General features: G+C 42.7%; 1 protein-coding gene across 1 annotated transcript in view; it reads left to right on the top strand.

Annotated features, from left to right (window-relative positions):
• The window catches only part of LOC139581120 (platelet-derived growth factor C-like), a 100,778-nt gene that overhangs the window by 22,676 nt on the left and 57,576 nt on the right, over positions 1 to 20,526 (top strand). Inside the window, exon 2 of the mRNA XM_071410571.1 lies at positions 15,444 to 15,639. Within this exon, the coding sequence (XP_071266672.1) occupies positions 15,444 to 15,639 (196 nt within the window). The remainder of the gene's footprint in view (positions 1 to 15,443; positions 15,640 to 20,526) is intronic.

The raw sequence follows: 20,526 nt of genomic DNA on the forward strand, positions 1-20,526 counted from the left end.
TTACCAGACATCACCGGCAACAATGTCACCTATGGGCACAAACCCACTGTCGCTGGACCAGACAGGACTGGCAAAAAGTGATCTTCACTGACAGGTTGCGGTTTTGTCTCACCAGGGCTGATGGTCGGATTTGCGTTTATTGTCGAAGGAATGAGCGTTACACTGCAGCCTGTACTCCGGAGCGGGAATGATTTTGGAGGTGGAGGGTGTGTCATGGTCTGGTGCGGTGTGTCACAGCATCATCGGACTGAGCTTGTCATTGCAGGCAATCTCAACGCTGTGCGTTACAGGGAAGACATCCTCCTCCTTCATGTGGTACCCTTCCTGCATGCTCATTCTGACATGCATGACAATGCCACCACGCATAGAACGAGCAGTATGGCTGATTTCCTGCAAGACAGGAATTTCAGTGTTCTGCCATGGCCAGCGAAGAGCCCGGATCTCAATCCCATTGAGCACGTCTGGGACCTGTTGGATTGGAGGGTGAGGGCTAGGGCCATTCCCCCCAGAAATCTCCGGGAACTTGCAGGTGCCATGGTGGAAGAGTGGGGTAACATCTCACAGCAAGAACTGGCAAATCCTGTTACTGACTGTTACTTTTGATTTTGACCCCGTCCCTTTGTTCAGGGACACATTATTCAATTTCTGTTAGTCGCATGTCTGTGGAACTTGTTCAGTTTATGTCTGTTTGAATCTTATGTTCATACAAATATTTACACAAGTTTGCAGAAAATAAACGCAGTTGACAGTGAGAGTACGTAACTTTTTTTTGCGGAGGTTGTGGATGAGTTCAAATCATTGGTTAATTGAAGGCCATATGCATAATGTACTGTAGGGGCTAATTGGTGGGTTAGGGTTAAAGTAAAGCAGGATTGGGGTCGGTGGACTGTGTGAGGTTAGGGATAAAAGGTTAAGGGTATTCAATAATATGTCTATTCTACAATGGCTCAACAGTCAAACAGTCAGTAGGGTTCAAACTTGACCAAGTGGAACAAAAATCCTGAGGTGTATTTGATTGTATATGTGACCTGTCACCCAGCATGGATCATAGAGCTGACAATGTGTATAGTACATAGTAGGCTTGGGCGGTATACTGGGGTATTTTGAAATACCCACAGTATTATTTTCAATACCACCATTTACCCTTATAGCTGCTACTATTACTGCGTTAAATGTTGTAGCTTTCAATTGTCCCATCAACAATCACCCATTTTTGTAAATGTAATGCATTTTAAACTTCAAATTTCTCTAGTAGGGCCCTATAGGTTATTTATCGTAATGAACGATATCAGCAAAACGTCCATGATAAGTGGACGGTTCGTTCGGTGTCGATACTGTTCGGTTTTTCGTTCCAGCTCTACCATCGATACCGTTTAAACTGTTTTTAGCTTGTTCCTGCAGTCGACTTGTGCACTAGGTTAATAGATCAAGCAGGTTGCATTCTTCAGCAGCTGATTGAGCCAGTCGCATGGTATGTTTGTTTACAATTATACAATGGGTGGGTCTAATCCTGAATGCCAGTGTCTATTCCACCGGCTAAATCTGACGTTAAAATGCATATTTACTCTGTTCCGTCTGACTATGCAATCCACGGTCTCATCAGCACAGCCAGGCAATTTATAAACTTTGTCTCCACTATAAAACGCTTCTAGACGTTATCTCACATTTAGTTTTCAACAGCAGAGATTTGTATTAACCTTGCTGTCTGTCTCTCTCACTGACATTTGCAACATTGTTTAAGTATTCAAATGCGATCTCCAGCTGTCCCATAGTAATGGACGAGACCGACAAGCAGGCAGCGTTTCCCAGCCAGTCGAAATCATGAATCAGCTGACATCATTTTGATGGATATATACAAAGAAATGTGAAACTGAAAAAAGGTTAAAAACTAAACTAAGTGCAGCTAGTTTGCAGTCTTTCCAGCTTCAGTTTGAAGTGATTGTGTTAGCTGTGTTGTTGGCTAGCTCCTCTGAACAACAGTGTCCTGACAAGTGAGCACATTTTCTTTGCCAGGGGAAATCGTGCCTCATTAGCTCATTGTAACCGCTACTTTGCTGTTATTCTGGCTGCACTGTTGATGTGACTGTAAGTTAGCCGTAGTTGGCTAACTAGAAAGCAAAGGCATTGGAACATTTAGAACAAACGACTAGGTCGCATCTGTAGATACAGAACAAAAAGACTGACTGGGTTTGGCAACCACACTGCCAGCAGGCTTGGGTAGCAACCCTAGATTTGTGTCACAACTATATATTCTGGAAGGATTAAATAGTATGAATAAATTAATCAAAATAATGTTTTTAATGAAGATATGTCAGTCATTATTTGAATATGTTGGTAACCCGTAGCCAGTGTTTGGAGAATATATTGGCATGGTTTGCCGGCCCTCTAATTCATTTTGGGCCTAACACGCGTGCTAATATATCCTCCAAATACCGACTTTTCTGGAATTATCACTTAAAGAGCACACGGAGTAAATGGAAGCTTTGTGAAGTGACGATCCATTGTTGTGCAGAGCGAGATAGGTGATCAATTTACACTTGAAATTCACTACTTATGTTTTCCAGCTACAGTGCCATCAGAAACAATTCCTACCCCTTCTTACAGCCTGAATTCAAAATGTATTACATTTTATATTTTTTCTCACCCATCTACACACAATACTCCATAATGGAAACATGTTTTTATAAATTGTTGCAAATTTATTTGACATAAAATACAGAAATATGTCATTTACATAAGTATTCACACCCCTGAGTTAATATTTTGTAAAAGCACCTTTGGCAGTGACTACAGCTGTTACTCTTTCTGGGTAACTCTAAGAGCTTTCCACATGTGGATTGTGCAATATTTGCCCATTATTCTTAAAAAAATTCTTCAAGCTCTTCAACTCAAATGTAACTTGGCCACTCAGGAACATTCACTGTCCTCTTGGTAATTAACTCCAGTGTTGATTGGGTCTGGTGTTTTAGGTTATTGTCCTGCTGAAAGGTGAATACATCATGTCAGGTCGAAAACAGACAACCAGATTTTCGTCTAGGATTTTGCCTGTGCTTAGCTCCATTCTGTTTTTTTTAAAACTCCCCAGTCATTAACGAATACAAGCATAACGATAACATAATGCAGCCACCGCTTGAAAATATGGAGAGTGGTACTCAGTAATACAGTGATGCTGTGGGGGTGTTGTTCTCGGGATGATGAGACGTGTTGGGTTTGCGCCAGACATGGCGTTTTCCTTGATGGCCCAAAAGCTCAATTTTAGTCTCATCTGACCTGAGTACCTTCTTCCCTATGTTTGGGGAGTCTCCCACATGCCTTTTGGTGAACACCAAACATTTTTGCTTATTTTTTTTTCCATTAATCAATGGCTTTTTTTCTGGTCACTCTTCCGTAAAGCCCAGATCTGTGGAGTGTACGGCTTAAAGTGGTCCTATGGACAGATACTCCAATCTCCTTCAGAGTTATCTTTGGTCTCTTTCTTGCCTGTCTGGTTAATGCCCCCCTTGCCTGGTCCGTGAGTTTTGGTGGGCGGCCCTCTATTTGCTGGTTTGTTGTGGTGCCATATTCTTTCAATTTGTTTAATAATGGATTTAATGGTGCTCTGTGGGATGTTCAAAGTTTTGTATATTTTTTTATAACCCAACCCTGATCTGTACTTCTTCACAACTTTGACCCTGACCTGTTTAGAGAGCTCCTTGGTCTTCATGGTGCCGCTTGCTTGGTGGTGCTCCTTGCTTAGTGGTGTTGCAGACTCTGGGGCCTTTCAGAACAGGTGTGTGTATATATACTGAGATTGTGACAGGTCATGTGACAATTAAATTGCACACAGGTGGCTTTATTTAACTAATTATGTGACATCTGAAGGTAATTGGTTGCACCAGATATTATTTTGGGGCTTCATAGCAAAGGGGGTGAATACATATGCACGTACCACTTTTCAGTTTTAGATTTATTTTGAAACAAGTAATTGTTTTCATTTCACTTCACCAGTTTGGACTATTTTGTGTATGTCCATTACATTAAAACCATTACAGGTTGTAATGCAACAAAATAGGAAAAATACCAAGGGGATGAATACTTTTGCAAGGCACTGTATGTTGTATTGGATTTGTCTCAAACACAACCCTTTTGTATTCAGGAGAAAAAGTTAATTGCAAAGCCAAATGTTTTGTAATATTACTTTAGTGCCTTGTTGCAAACAGATGCATGTTTTGGGATATTTTTATTCTGTACAGGCTTTCTTTTCAGGCTTTCTTTCCTTCTTTTCACTCTGTCAAGTTAGTATTGTGGATTTTAATTTTAATTGACTGACTTTTTATGTCTAAAACTAATGATGGACTGTCATTTCTCTGCTTATTTGAGCTGTTCTTGCCATAATATGGACTTGGTCTTTTACCAAATCGGGCTATCTTCTGTATACCACCCCTACCTTGTCACAACACAACTGATTGGATCAAATGCATTAAGAAGGAAAGAAATTCCACAAATTAACTTTTAACAAGGCACACCTGTTAATTGAAATGCGTTCCAGGTGACTACCTCATGAAGCTGGTTGAGAGTTTGCAAAGCTTTCATCAAGACAAAGGGTGGTTACTTGGAAGAATCTCTTTCTCTCTCATTATATTTTTATTTATTTAAAAAATATTGTTTACTACACGATTCCGTATGTGTTATTTCATAGTTTTGATGTCTTCACTATTATTCTACAATGTAGAAAATAGTAAAAATAAAGACACTCTTGAATGAGTAGGTGTGTCCAAACCTTTGACTGGTACTGTACAAACAATGTCCACGCTGCTTCCCTTCTCCAGACAGCTGAACTCTGGCTTGTGGGAGCCTGGCGGGGCGGCCATTAATTAGAAGTACAGGGGAACCCTCTTAAAGAAGCAGATTTATATCTTAGAGACAAAAGCAAAGCCATAACATTTGTTTTTTTAATTGCACAGATTAAAATGTTCTTTGGCGCTTGTCTCCCCTTTCCCGGGCTAGGATTAATCATTCAATTTGCCGCTGCTGAAAATCACATTAGACCGTTTGAAAAGCTTCATCCAGATCCGCTTGCATAGCTCCAAGCTTATCAAAGGGTTGCTCGGAAGTACAGTTTTTTTGATGTACCTACATTTACCAAACATAAACTTCCCGACTTTGCAATATCTGCCTACCGTAGGTGGCTTTTGCTTCATGGCTGTAATGCTACCTGTTTTCAAGGGCATGACTTAGGGCAATGAAATAAGTGTGGACTTTGGCGAGAAGTCACAAGTAGAGTTTTTTATTTCTAAACTATTCTTACAAGTAATGGACTGTGGGAGGCAGATGTGTGAAGTTGAGGCTCTCTATGGAGTGTGCATGTGGGTAATGTCCAAGCTGCAATCCAAGATATAAAAGCCCAAAGTTGTGCACTTTCTGTGTTCAAGAATATTGAAAGGTCGACCCACCTCTCTTAGATATTAAGTTTACATGTTATCAAGACCTCCACTGTGAACTATTTCAAAATGGTCTTTTTTAAATTGAGTTTTCTGTTTTTGGGCCAAGAGAGCTTCTATGTAAAAAGTGGGTCTACGATCAGCCGTCTGTCTTCAGTCTCCAACTCCGTCCAACAACCTGGATCTCTAATCAGCCTTTCGCAGTATGTGAATCTTGAGAGGCAAGCTGTGTGCCAATATGGCCTGCCCAGATAAAACTGTAATTTACTCCAAACATCCAGCTGCCCATTTCAGACTACAAAGGGGCCCGGCGCGGCCTCTGCCATAAGATCTTACAGCTGTGGAGGGAACTTAAAAAAAAGATGTGGCCTGTCTGTAAACCGGCTGGTGCTGAGCCAGACAGAGGGTTAGACTTATCTCCCTGCGTTTTGTAAGGCACGTCTCGAACCTCCCATTCTCCTTCTAACCTATTACATATCCTGTGAATCAAGAATTATCTTTTGATATTTACTCATAGCTAATGCAGAAATGAAGGCAAATCTGACCACCCGCAACAATGGCAGTTTGTTTTAGCATTTGGATGGCCTGATCTACCTTTTTGGATAACTAGACTGCCTTTGATTTAGCTAACAAGATATAGATATCAGCTTTGAGTGTCCCAAAAAATGTTTGAATGTGAGGACTGGTTACAGTTCACAAGCTGTCACTGTCACTCCCAGCAGAAGTCTTTTACATTGTTATCCATATCTAACAACGTAACACATGATTTAGCGTAATTGTTATTCATTATGTGAGACTTAATAAATGCAAAAGAAAAATAAGTCCGTCCAAAGAAATCAGTCCATCACAGAGAAGCTCATGCTTGAAGCAAGCAGGGCGACAGGTTTGTAGTACAGTGGTTCCCAAACTTGGGGTCAGAGACCCAGGTGGGGTCCCCTAACATTTAAATAGGGTCCCCTGAGAGAATCTTTAATCTTTTCAAACACATGAATAACTTGTTTCTCTTTTAAATGGGTATAGAATAGAACATTTTAGAGAAAAATTGGCTTTTACACTGTTATAATTCACTTTCATGTTATTATATGTTGGGACAGCCTGTGGGACCTAAAGGTTTGTGAAATATAAAGACAATTTAATATTGTTAGCATGTACACTGAGCAAAAAATATAAATGCAGCAATTTCAAAGATTTTACTGAGTTACAGGTCATATAACGAAATAAGTCAACATCAGTGCTGACTTAACACTCCTGTATGTAGTAAATAAGTAGTGAAACACGTATTATTGAGTAGAATTTAGTGATGAATAGTAAGTTAGTTGGGTTTTTTCATGAGGTTGTGGCTGCCATCTGGTGGCGTCTAGAAACAATTGATGGCCCTTGAAAATAAATATTAGTGCTTGAAAAAGTACTTGAAAGTCCGTGAATTTGACTTGCCACTGTCTGTACGAACCCTGGGAATATATTCCGTGGTTCATCAGACCACATTGAGGAGTTTACCACATCAGTTCACATGCTTCATTAATAAGTGCATCAACGACGTCGTCCCCACAGTGACCGTATGTACATATCCCAACCAAAAACCATGGATTATAGGCACTGAGCTAAAGGCTATGCTTCTATGCTTGCTATGAGGCAAGTGACACCGAACCATGCATGGGAGCGCCAGCTGTTCAAGATGACTGTGTGATCTTGTTCTCCGTAGCTGACGTGAGTAAGACCTTAACATTCACAAGACGGATTACCAGGATGCATACTGACCGCTGACCACGTGGCAAGTGTCTTCACTGACATTTTTAACCTCTCCCTGACCCAGTCTGTAATGCCTACATGTTTCAAGCAGACCAACATAGTCCCTGTGCCAAGGTAAACTGTCTAAATGACTATCGCTCTGTGGCACTCAAAGCTTTTCATGGATACAGATGTGAAAGGCTGGTCATGGCTCACATCAACACCATCATCGCAGACACCCTGGACACACTTCAATTTGCATAACGCCCCATCAGATCCATTGATGACGCAATCTCTATTGCACTCCACACTACCCTCTCCCACCTGGACAAGAGGAACACCTACGTGAGAATGCTGTTCTTTGACTATAGCGCAGTGTTAAACACCATAGCTCAACACTAAGCTCAGGACCCTGGGACTGAACACCTCCCTTTGCAACTGGATCCTGGACTTCCTGACGGGCCGCCCCCAGGTGGTGATAGTAGGCAAAAACACAACCTCCATGGTGACCCTCCAACATGGGTGGATCTCAGGGGTGCGTGCTTAGTCCCTTCCTGTACTCCCTGTTCACCCACGACTGCGTAGCCGCGCACAACTCCAACAACATCTTAAAGTTTGCTGACAACTTGACGGCGGTTGGCCTGCTCACTAACGACGATGTGTCAGCATATAGGGAGGAGGTCACTGACCTGGCAGTGTGCCAGGACAACAACCTCTCCCTCGACGTCAACAAGATAAAGGAGCTGATCGTGGACTATAGGAAACGGAGGGCCATGCATGCCCCCATCCAATTTAAGGGGGCTGTTGTGGAGCGGATTGAGAGCTTCAAGTTCCTCTGTGTCCACATAACTAAGGAATTATCATGGTCCACACACACCAACACAGTCGTGAAGGCATAACGCCTCATTCCCCTCAGATCCGGCATGGGCCCTCAGGCTATATACAGTAGCGAGGCTATATCACTCAATGTCAGAGGAAGGACCAAAAAATTGTCTGACTCCAGTCACCTAAGTCATAGACTGTTCTCTCTGCTACCACATGGCAAGTGGTACCGATGCACCAAGTCTGGAACCAACAGGACCCTGAACAGCTTCAACCCCCCCCCTCCCCCCCTCCCAAGCCATAAGACTGCTAAATAGATAGTTTGGGTAGCTAATGGTTAACTATTTAAATATCTGCAAGGACCCTTTTTACACTAACTCTTTCGACTGATCACATATGCTGCTGCATAGTCACTTTATCCATACATATATGTACATATCTACCTCAATTACCTCGTACCCATGCACATCGATTTGCTACTGGTACCCCATGTGTATAGCCAAGTTATCGTTACTCATTGTGTATTTTTTTCTCTACATTGTTGGGAAGGGCCCGTAACTAAGCATTTCACTGTTTATCAAATTTGATTTGATAGCGTCCGCAGATGTTTTGCCATGATTCAGCAGGACGTGCTAACCGATGGCCACAAGTGGGTCACATGTTTTGACACAGAGGGAAGGTGGTAGAGCCGAGGCTCATCCTCGACAATCCCGCCGAGCCGTCCTCTACATGTCCCTTGGTTTATTGATTCTTGCCCGCTATAGTCACTTTTTCCGATTGCTGGCACGGCCCCATAGCTTGGGCCTTTAAGTATTAGTTTGTACTCCAAGGGCCTAAGGGGGAAGTACATCTGAGGTAGACTGGTGAGATGTCCCCCTCACGTGGCCAGGGTGCTTACTTTACTTGACTAGGGCTGTGTTTCCCAACCCTGGTCCTCGAGTATCCCCAACAGTACACATTTTATTGTAACCCTGGACAAGCACACCTGATTTAACTTGTCAAGCCCCTAATGAGTTGACTGAGTTGTTTGTCATGGGCTACAATGAAACGGTGTACTGTTGGGGGGTACTCGAGGACCAGGGTTGGGGAGCACTGGACTAGGGTGCTTACTGTACTATAGGGCCGTAAGGCTTCTAATTGTGAAACTCTTGTGACTGGACCAAAGGCATTTTTGAAAGAAAAATCACTTTATTACAACATCAGCTGCGTCCTGGCTAACGGGTCTTCTGCCGAGTGATGGATCTTCCAGACAGACCAACATTCAAATCCCGCTATTTAGATTTAGCTTCTTATTCTCTTAAAGCCCTTGCTTCCTCCCTCTTTCCATCTGTCCAAGTGAAGGAAATCAAATGTCAAAACATGACAAAAAAACTGTACAAGTTTGTGAAACCTACAGATGTGTATAACCTCATCTACAGCTGAAGTTACTGTTGAAGATTTACCGACCTGTGAGTCTACTGTGTTCATGAGGCGTATAGTCGATAGTCTTAGGAGGTCTCCGGTATTTGTCTGCTCTGGTATGTCTGTCAGTAATGAACAGAGATGAGCTATGGCCGCAGGGTGTCAAAAGGGTTGAGTCATGCTGTCAATCAAATCTCAATGATTTTTACCTTTGATTTTGCAATTGACACTAGCCATAGTGGTTTTCATATGTTGCCAGGAGATAAAATGTTGTGAGTTGAAGGTTTGTCAAAAGTTTAGAAGACGCAGTTAGTAGGATGAGGATGCCTTTTGTGGACTAAAACCAACACAAATGCACTCACTTACTACAAACACACACTCGGACTAAAACAGATATGAACCCTATAGGCCTAGGCACGCACAGTGTCTAGGCCTATACAGTGCCATGACTCAGCCAGGCTTCTGTGCTCTGTCATCCATGCCTCAGCAGCCGCCATAGTAGCATCAGTGACCTCTGCACTTTAAGTGGGTAATTACGCTTTGTTTGGTCTCATACAGAAGCATATGCCAGTCAGATTGAATCATTACAGATGGCAGCAGTTGTTATTTTTTGTGGTATGAAAAAATACCATGCCTTATTATGGCGTATTTTTGCCTGACCAACTGTAAACCTGAAGGCAATAAATAGCCCAAAGCTGGCCCTGGAATCTTTAAGCAACAGATGTGTGAGCCATGGCTTTGGCCCAAAAGCAGCGGGGGGAAAAACGAGAATGAATTGTTGGGTATTGTTTCATCACCTGTGCAAAGCGGCTTGGACCCTGTCGCTTAGGGACTCATAGAGACTTTTGATTAGCAGGTAACGCGGGTCAAATTAAAAACAATTTTGATTTAGTACCCTAATGATTCTCGTGTCGTTTTATAGGAAGGGAAATTGCTGTCACGACCGATTTCGGCTTGACGTCGGAAACCGAGGCAAGTCAGGCGAGGGCGCAGGTGTCACGGTGTTGAAATGTCTGATTTATTGCTGTTCCGTGTGAAAATACTGTTACGTGTCCACTTAACAGGCGTAAACTCATGTGAATGCAATTGGATACAATTAACCTTTGACCACTGCCAACTGAAATTGAGAATTAATGTAACCTCTGTGAGAACCTTGCCTTATACTCTGAGCGGAATGCTTACCATTTTGTCAGAGTTGAAGTGTGTTGTGGTCTGACATGAATAGTGTTGGTCTACTAGGGGAGCAAAAGTTATGTCTGACATATATTACACCATGTCTGTTAGATAAGCTCATTGCTACAGGCTTTCTGTAATGTGACATTCATGATATAATAATGAAAACATGAGAATTTAGTAATGTAACAGCAAAGCCAGATTTTTAACATTTTTTTAAATCTCATTTTCCATTGTGATAGGACGCAAACACCAAGTCCAGTGGGTGCCTTTTTACATTGTGGGTGGGTGGGTGTGCATGCTCCTGAGTGTGATTGTCCATGTGAATGCAGAGTGCAACTACCTAAAGTGTTGTGGACTGTGACTGTAGGTAATTGTACGTTAGTGTGGGTGTCCCTTCAAGTCTCTCAGTGTGTGCGTTCATGTGAGCACTTTCTCACTGTCCTCTGTTTTGGCCATCGAAAGGATAATGTTTAATAGTGTTAGCATAGGCCCAAATGGTTTACCAAGTAACGTGTGAACAAAGTACAAAGACAAACTGCCTTTAAATTGTTTAACTTGGGTCAAACGTTCTGGGTAGCCTTCCACAATAATTTGGGTGAATTTTGGCCCATTCCGCCGGACAGAGCTGGTGTAACGGAGTCAGGTTTGTAGGCCTCCTTGCTCGCACACGCTTTTTCAATTCTGCCCACAAATTTTCTATAGGCTTGAGGTCATGGCTTTGTGATGGCCACTCCAATACCTTGACTTTGTTGTCCTTAAGCCCTTTTGCCACAACTTTGGAAGTATGCTTGGGGTCACTGTCCATTTGGAAGACCCATTTGCGACCAAGCTTTAACTTCCTGACTGATGTCTTGAGATGTTGCTTCAATATATCCACCTAATTTTCCGTTCTCATGATGCCATCTATTTTGTGAAGTGCACCAGTCCCTCCTGCGGCAAAGCACACCCACAACATGATGGTGCCATCCCCGTGCTTCACGGTTGGGATGGTGGTGTTCGGCTTGCAAGCCTCCGCCTTTTAACATATTGATGGTCAATATGGCCAAACAGTTTTATTTTTGTTTCGTCAGACCAGAGGACATTTCTCCAAAAAGTACGGTCTTTGTCCTCATGTGCAGTTGCAAACCGTAGTCTGTTTTTTTTAAGGCGGTGGCTTCTACTTTGCTGAGCGGCCTGAAAAATCGTGTGCGAGCAAGGAGGCCTACAAACCTGACTCCGTTACACCAGCTCTGTCCGGCAGAATTGGCCAAAATTCACCCAAATTATTGTGGAAGGCTACCCAGAACGTTTGACCCAAGTTAAACAATTTAAAGGCAGTGCTACCAAATACTAATTCAGCGTGTGTAAACATCTGACCCACTGGGAATGTGATGAAAGAAATAAAAGCTGAAATAAATCATTCTCTCTACTACTATTCTGACATTTCACATTCTTAATATAAAGTGGTGAGCCTAACTGACCTAATAAAGGGAATTTTGACTAGGATTAAATGTCAGGAATTGTGAAACTGAGTTTAAATGTATTTGTCTAAGGTGTATGTAAACTTCCGACTTCAACTGTGTGTATGTATATTTATTTATTTGTCCTATTTATTCAAACTCACTTACTCTCATAATTGTGGTTATACTTTCCTCGCAGAATGTGGGTCAAGGAAAAGTCGTGTTTGAGGTAATTCACTCCTGGGATGGGCCTCTGATCATTATGTGACATTGGTTAACCTGGAGAGAGAGGTCATTTGGAAGTCTGGGTTTTCACACAGAAATGGACAGACCTAGAGGACCGTGTGTGTGTGCCACTAAAACAGTGGAGGTTGAAAGTGGTTGAAATGAATAGTAGGATACACATGGTTTTAATGTAGGTGAACAACCAACCTCCTTTAAAAACATACTTGGTGCAATTATAAATAGACACACGCATTCGGGAACCATTCCCAAACATAATTCCTTGGGGAAAATCAGCTAAATGCTGAATGGGATGCGTGTGTGTAATACAAAGATGGTTTGTGGCCTCATGCTGTATTTTTTAATTTTTTTTAGAACGTCTTGTTCAAGGGAATAGTTCTAATTCATGTTTTAACACAGACATGACAGAAGATGTACATATTTTCCCCCTTTATTACAGTAAACCACACTGTGACTGTACCATCAGTGGGCTACCATCAGTGGGCTATTTTATGAGCCTCTGTGTCCCGCACTGTAATACGAAGGTAATCAAAGAGATGCCATTGTGATGGAAAGCCTTAACAGGATTAAAGAGCCTATCGGCTTGTTGGTTTTATAGCCGTTAGTGGTCCGGCCAACCAATGACTAGCAAGCGAGCAGTCAATCAAATGGGCCCGATGATGCCGTTACTTGCACCTCCCAGGTGAAAAGAGCTCTAAAACCTTTTTTTATTGACATCAAAGACATCAAGTAAAAGTTGGCTGACGCAACAAGGATGATCTGTTTATCTCTGACTGAGAACATAAGGTTTTTTGCCTTCTGGAAGAGGTGTATCTGAGGTGTACAGCCATGAAATACCGCTTGAAGGGTAATAGGCTCTTTTGTCTGGAATGATATTGCACAAACTGTCCGTTTTCTATCTCCGAGGGAGTGAAAGAATCATTTTGCTGCAACAGCTTGCCTACCCAAACAAGGTGGCTTTTCTTTTTCCTCGCTGTGGTTGGTGTTGGAAGCCAAGTTGTATTTTTTTTTTACAATTTTTTTTACTTCAGTGAAAGAACCGGCTTCATTGAGAAGTCTTGACATGCGTTATAATTTGTGTCTCACGTAATTCTCTCCCTTTCCTACCTGGCGTGCCACCAACCCTAAATGGAAACATCAAAATCTTTTGACGGTGTCTGATGTGTTATCTCACCAAGCTGTGTCATCCCCATTATTTATCTCATATTTGTGGTTGACAGCACTGTATTTCGTGCCAGATGTACAACCTGTATCACAGTGGATCAAATCGAGTTGGATCTTGGATCAGACACTTACACACAATGTCTTTCTGTTGTCGACGACTCCCTTGGTCAGCAACGTTGTCCAGACAACGCAGTCAGCACTCGGAAAACTCCCTGCTATTGCTCCCTGTAATAGTGATCTGGGGGCATCTGACCAACACTGGCAGAAACCACTGTGTTACAGATGTATAGCCTACCCTTCCTTGTTAAATCATACTAACATGACAAGATGTAAGATTTGTGAGACGGTTCTGCACAGTCTCCCTTTGCCTGACTCTTGATTAGAGAACGGAAATGCTATCCTGCGCAATTAAAATCCAATTGTTCATCTGGAAAAGCTTGCTTTCCTCTTTCTCAAAGTTGCCTGTTTTTTAAAGCCGATCTCCCTGATACATCTGTATGTGACATCATAACAACACTGTTTCTTAGGAGATTGGTTCAGCTCGCTATTATTGTCGTGGTGGGTGGTCAGGTGGGAGGCAGGCAGTGAATTTTGGGCCGGTAGGCTGGCAGACAGACACATTATTGACAGTGTATTCTCCTTGAGGTGACTGGCCCTGATGGAGAGAGGGGCAGCGTGAGAGGTGTGATTTTAAGACCCCTTGGCCGCAGGTCCCGGGGGAAACCGGCCCGTTGTGGGTAGCTCGTTAAGTCCTTCTAGGAGTTTATGGAGACAAGATACTGAATCACAGTGTGTTGTAGCTGTAATTTAAAAAAAAATAAGGAACCGCTGACAGCGGTGAGAGATTTGTGTAAATGATAGTGTCTCGGAGAGGTGCTTCTTTAGGGAAGCTTTGAGATGTTTTCTCTTCTTCTGCTGTGGTTGTAAAAGTCACTCAAATACTTTGCCCCTATAGGGAAGGACACGTGCTTCTTGAAGCAACACTTGATCTTTTGTCAAACAGTAGTGTTCAGGCAATTATTTACTTCACTAAATAAATGAAGCTTAATAGATATTGTGATGTTCAGTGTTTCGGCAGTGGACTGATGCTTTACTATGCCGAATAGCAAACTGGAACAGTTATTTTGGCCCACTCATATACAGTATGACGGCCCCAATCATAAGTGACCCTGCTTTAGTGTTTGCCCCTCTGACCATTCAATGTTTTAATTAATTTTTTTCCTTCAACAAAAGTAGATTATTTGTCACAGAGACTATAGTGAGAATGACATTGCAAGCAGACCTTACATGTTCCATGCTTCTTCCCTAGTTTCATACTTGCGCTCTTACCAGCCGAAACCAACTTCTCGTGAGTAAAAACTTAGTGTGTGTCGATTCCTTTGAGGATTATTTCATTGATCCACATCAACTCTCTGAAACAGTGCTGCGTTGGCAGAACATAAGACCGTGTCCACATTTCAATACAGAGGTCTCATAACCATTTATTAAGTTATACTTTTATTACTCCACTTTATTACTTTTAAAATATTATCAGAGGCTCTGGCGATCAATATTTAATAAAGAAGCAATTTAGCTGGTAACTCATAGCTTCTGTCGAATAAATTATTCTTTATCAGTTCGGTGTTCGCATATTTAGCCTGGCAGAACAGTCTGTGCATTCTTCCTCTTTCCTCAGAGATATTTTTACTTCTGTATCATCATGACTTTTTTTCCTGTGTTTACATTGTATTATATTGGAGGTTGTGGGGCTGCCACCCCATTTGCATTTCCCAAAAATGGATACAAGGTTTATTGTTGTAAGTATGGCATTTCATTATTCCAATACATTGCCATCCAAAAACAGTTTTTTTTTTCTTAGCCTTGTGCATCAGTAGGTTTCTACCATGTCCTGAAATGGCCAACATCTTTAATAAACCACAATTACAACCCCAGCAGGGATGAAGTTGACCATTCCTATTCATCTTTACACAATGTTTCATCTTATCTCAAACAACTCTTCTACCAATGTAAACATAATATAAAAGTAACATTTCCCAAATATTTTTCGAAGGAGTCCAAGATTCCCAGCATGAGAAGATCGTCCCCGTCACAGGAGAGGGAGTGATCCATAGTCCGGACTTCCCACTCACCTACCCCAGGAGTACCGTGTTGGTCTGGAGACTAGTGGCCTCCAATGACAACATGAGAATCCAGTTATCCTTCGACGAGAGGTTTGGCCTGGAAGACCCAGAGGATGGAATATGCAAGTAAGATCATAAGCGTAAACACATATGAAATATGCCTATAACATATTGTGAATACAACTACGATTTATATTACAAATTCAACATATAGACAACATAGCTACACTATATATAGAAAAGGATGTGGACACCCCTTCAAATTAGTGGTTTTGGCTATTTCGGCCACACCCGTTGCTGACAGGTGTATAAAATGGAGCACACAGCCATGCAATCTCCATAGACAAACATTGGCAGTAGAATGGCCTTACTGAAGAGCTCATTGACTTTCACCATGGCATCGTCATAGGATGCCACCTTTCCAGCAAGTTAGTTCGTCAAATCTGTGCCCTGCTTGAGCTGCCTCGGTCAAATGTAAGTGCTGTTATTGTGAAGTAGAATCAAGTGTTCTGCCCTCACAATGTGTAAGTATAAAGCTTGGCAAACAGCTTATAACTCCCAATAGAGACCCCGGAGGAAGGAGTACCATTTTTAATGTTTAGTGAGATGACTTTTGCAAAACTGTAAAGTACAGAATAAAGAAAATATTATTAGAAAATGATTTGTACACATTCATACATAAATGCGTACACAAAGAATAGACTCCTGCATGAACCATCACGAGCTAACAATACAATAGGCCTAGCTAGTCAACATGACATTGCAGAAAGGATGACAATTTACCTGACTGGAAAAGTGCCACAAAATGACTAAAACAGCAATACACATATTATGTATACATATAACATAATTACAACGGTATCATCTTGTAACATAGAGATACCTAGGCACTCACATTAGCCAGATACACAACAATATAAAGTAAAGGAAGCTAAGTTGCATGTCAAAAAGATAGCTAACATGCTAACACCCAATGTATTCTCCTATGGCGATTAGTTAGCACACATTAGCTTAGCATCATCGCGACCCTAAAGCCTAGGAAAAAACATTTTAAAATGTTAATCTTTTAGAAAGCACAGCTTGAATTAACGAAAGCATGTACTAATGACTCAAAAACCAAAGGTGCCTACTTAAAGACTTACCTACTAAGCCTTGGATAAAGATAAGGAAGATCAAGCTTATCTGTATGTTTCCGTTGGAATGAGCTCTGAACACGAAGTTAGTTGATTTAAAGCTATAGTACCCACGTTTGCCACTAGATGACAGAGTAGCGCAATAGAGCACTATAATACTATGTATAGATAGACATATAGTTATCAGAACAGTCCTCACTTAGTTTAAATACAATATGCCTAGACAATCTGGACCCTCTCTTTCTAAAATGATCTGCCGATATTTTTGCAACCCCTATTACTAGCCTGTTCAACCTCTCTTTCGTATCGTCTGAGATTCCCATAGATTGGAAAGCTGCCGCGGTCATGCCCGTCTTCAAAGGGGGAGACACTCTAGACCCAAACTGCTACAGACCTATATCTACCCTGCCTTTCTAAGGTCTTCGAAAGCCAAGTCAACAAACAGATTACTGACCTTTTCGAATCCCACCGTACCTTCTCCGCTATGCAATCTGGTTTCAGAGCTGGTCATGGGTGCACCTCAGCCACGCTGAGGTCCTCAACGATATCATAACCGCCATCGATAAGACACATTACTGTGCAGCCGTATTCATCTACCTGGCTAAGGCTTTCGACCCTGTCAATCACAACATTCTTATTGGCAGACTCAACAGCCTTGGTTTCTCAAATGATTGCCTCGCCTGGTTCACCAACTACTTCTCTGATAGAGTTCAGTGTGTCAAATCGCAGGGCCTGCTGTCCGGACCCCTGGCAGTCTCTATGGGGGTGCCACAGGCTTAAATTCTTGGGCCGACTCTCTTCTCTGTATACATCAATGATGTCGCTCTTGCTGCTGGTGATTCTTTCATCCACCTCTACGCAGACGACACCATTCTGTATACATCTGGCCCTTCTTTGGACACTGTTAACTGACCTCCAGACGAGCTTCAATGCCATACAACTCTCCTTCCGTGGCCTCTAACTGCTCCAACTGCTTAAATGCAAGTAAAACTAAATACATGCTCTTCAACCGATCGCTGCCCGAACCCGCCCAGCATCACTACTCTGGACGGTTCAGACTTAGAATATGTGGACAACTACAAATACCTAGGTGTTAGGTTAGACTGTGAACTCTTCTTCCAGACTCACATTAAGCATCTCCAATCCAAAATTCAATCTAGAATCGGCTTCCTATTTTGCAACAAAGCATCCTCCACTCATGCTGCCAAACATACCCTTGTAAAACTGACCATCCTACCGATCTTCGAATTCGGCGATGTCATTTACAAAATAGCCTCCAACACTCTACTCAACAAATTGAATGCAGTATATCACAGTGCCATCCTTTTTGTCACCAAAGCCCCATATACTACCCACCACTGCGACCTGTACGCTCTCGTTGGCTGGCCCTCGCTTCATACTCGTCGCCAAACCCACTGGCTCCAGGTCATCTACAAGTCTCTGCTAGGTAAAGCCCCGCCTTATCTCAGTTCACTGGTCACCATGGCATCACCCACCCGTAGCACGCACTCCAGCAGGTATATCTCTCTGGTCACCCCCAAAGCCAATTATTCCTTTGGCTGCCTCTCCTTCCAGTTCTCTGCTGCCAATGACTGGAATGAACTGCAAAAACCACTAAAGCTGGAGACTCTTATATCCCTCACTAGCTTTAAGCACCAGCTGTCAGAGTAGCTCACAGATCACTGCACCTGTACATAGCCCATCTGTACATAGCCCATCCAAATACCTCATCTCCATACTGTATATTATTTATTTATCTTGCTCCTTTGCACCCCAGTATTTCTACTTGCACATTTATCTTCTGCACATTCTATAATTCCAGTGTTTAATTGCTATATTGTAATTACTTACTGGCCTATTTATTGCCTTACCTCTCTTATCCTACCTCATTTGCACATGCTGTATATATACTTTTTCTACTGTATTATTGATTGTATTCTTGTTTATTCCATGTGTAACTCTGTGTTGTTGTATGTGTCAAACTGCTTGGCTTTATCTTGGCCAGGTCTCAGTTGCAAATGAGAACTTGTTCTCAACCAAGCCTAACTGGGTAAATAAAGGTGAAATAAAAAATAACTTTTATATCACTTTTTTGAGGAGTAGGACGACTTCGGAGACAGGTCTGAAGTATACCTTAAGGGTGCCCTGTCTCATGGCTTTGACTTCAACCTTTCAAACTTTTGTCACTGCTGGGTACAGTTTTGATGACGAGTCCAACAGGCCATTCGTTTCTGTGGACCTGAGTGTCCTTCAGTAAGATGACATCTCCAACTTGCACGTTAGATTTGCCAACTTGCCTTTTTCTGTGTGACTGGAGAGTCACCAGGTATTCTTGTCTCCATCTCCAAAATGTGTCTGCGAGACTGTGAACTTGTTTCCATTGCTTGCTGTAGAGATCTTTGAGGTCAAAGTCGCCTGGGGGTGCTGTTATTTTCTTCTTCTGTGTCAGCAGCATTGCAGGTGTCAGGACTGCTGGCATCTCCAGATCTGTAGACACTGGAACTAAGGATTGAGCGTTCATGATGGCTATGACTTCAGCCATTAGTGTGGTGAGAACTGTGTGTTCCAAGAGCATGTCATCCAAAATGCAGTGAGCGACTCCCAACGTCCTCTCCCAAGCTCTTCCCATATGTAACACATGAGGAGGATAAGAGGTCCCTGTGCATCCTTGATCTTGAATGTAAGTACTCAGTCCCCTGTGCTGATCTTCAGCTCTTTGCAGGCTCCAATGTAGTTTGTGCCAGGACCTGAGTGGAGTTGCTTCGCAGGTCCTCGGATAGAGAAGAATCTTCTCAAACCCAGCTGTTCAACTCGTCCATGAAGAATTCCCTGTCCATGATTTCGTGGGAAGATGTGATCTTTGACAGATGGGGCCGACTTGTCATCGTTGTATTCCTTCAAACACTTCCGAGGTCGTCTATCTCTGGTTGGGATGGCGGCCTCCATCCAGCTCTGTGATCCCTTGGCACAGTGTTAACCAGTCTCTCTTTGATCTGGATGCTGTTAGCGCAAGGGCTAAGGAATGATGTGCGTCCATTGTGTAGCACGTTTGTTTTGTGAAGGCCCACTTTCGCTAGTTTGTGAGCTCCGTCCAAACATGCGTAACTCCCCGATGATGAACCAGCCTAGGTCTAGACATTGCGCGTAGTGTGCGTTATGCGGCCCATTGTACTGATATCTGATTTTGTGCATTCTCAGTAGATCTCTTACAGCAATCCTCCTTCTGCTTGGGCCTGGGAAGAGTACTGGAATCTTGTCTGTGACTGGCTTCAGATGAGGGTGATGACGTGCAACTTCAGGTGAGGGGGTTCTCTGATCTGTCGTCTGGCATCATGTCCAATTCTATGTGAGTGATGAGCGTGAGCTCTGTCTTGCCGTCCATTGACTCGAAGATGTAGTTGCTTGCGCTCCTCCCAGATGTCTCCACAACTGCTGAACATGTCTTCAGAGTGTATGGAGCGGAATCGCCTCAGACAGCAAAGAAGTCGAAGAACTTGGTTCTTGCTAAAGACTTGTTACTTTGTTAGTCTCAGACAGCGTACGTTCTGAACGCCTTTGTCTATGGCCTGCGGGATACACTTTGTCTTAGCATATCTTGGAGCATGACCTAGAGCTGAATGCGTCTCCACAGATCTCAGTACACTTTGAGGTTACTGCAAGTGTTGCGCTCTCTTGCTTTCCGCCATGATGGTAGCGGAGTTTTCTGTTCTCCATGAGGCTGGCCCCGGATGCAGCGTGGATGGATGTCTATCACTGTCACATTCTTTGCACAGCACCCCTTTCCCACCATCTTTTGTGAGATGACTGGTTGAATCACAGAATCTGTAATATGTGGTTGTCCTTGAGACTATACTTAAGCTTATCTAGTATCTTGCTCCTG

The sequence above is a fragment of the Salvelinus alpinus genome, chromosome 7 (assembly GCF_045679555.1).
Source record: "Salvelinus alpinus chromosome 7, SLU_Salpinus.1, whole genome shotgun sequence".
Lineage (NCBI taxonomy): Eukaryota > Metazoa > Chordata > Actinopteri > Salmoniformes > Salmonidae > Salvelinus > Salvelinus alpinus.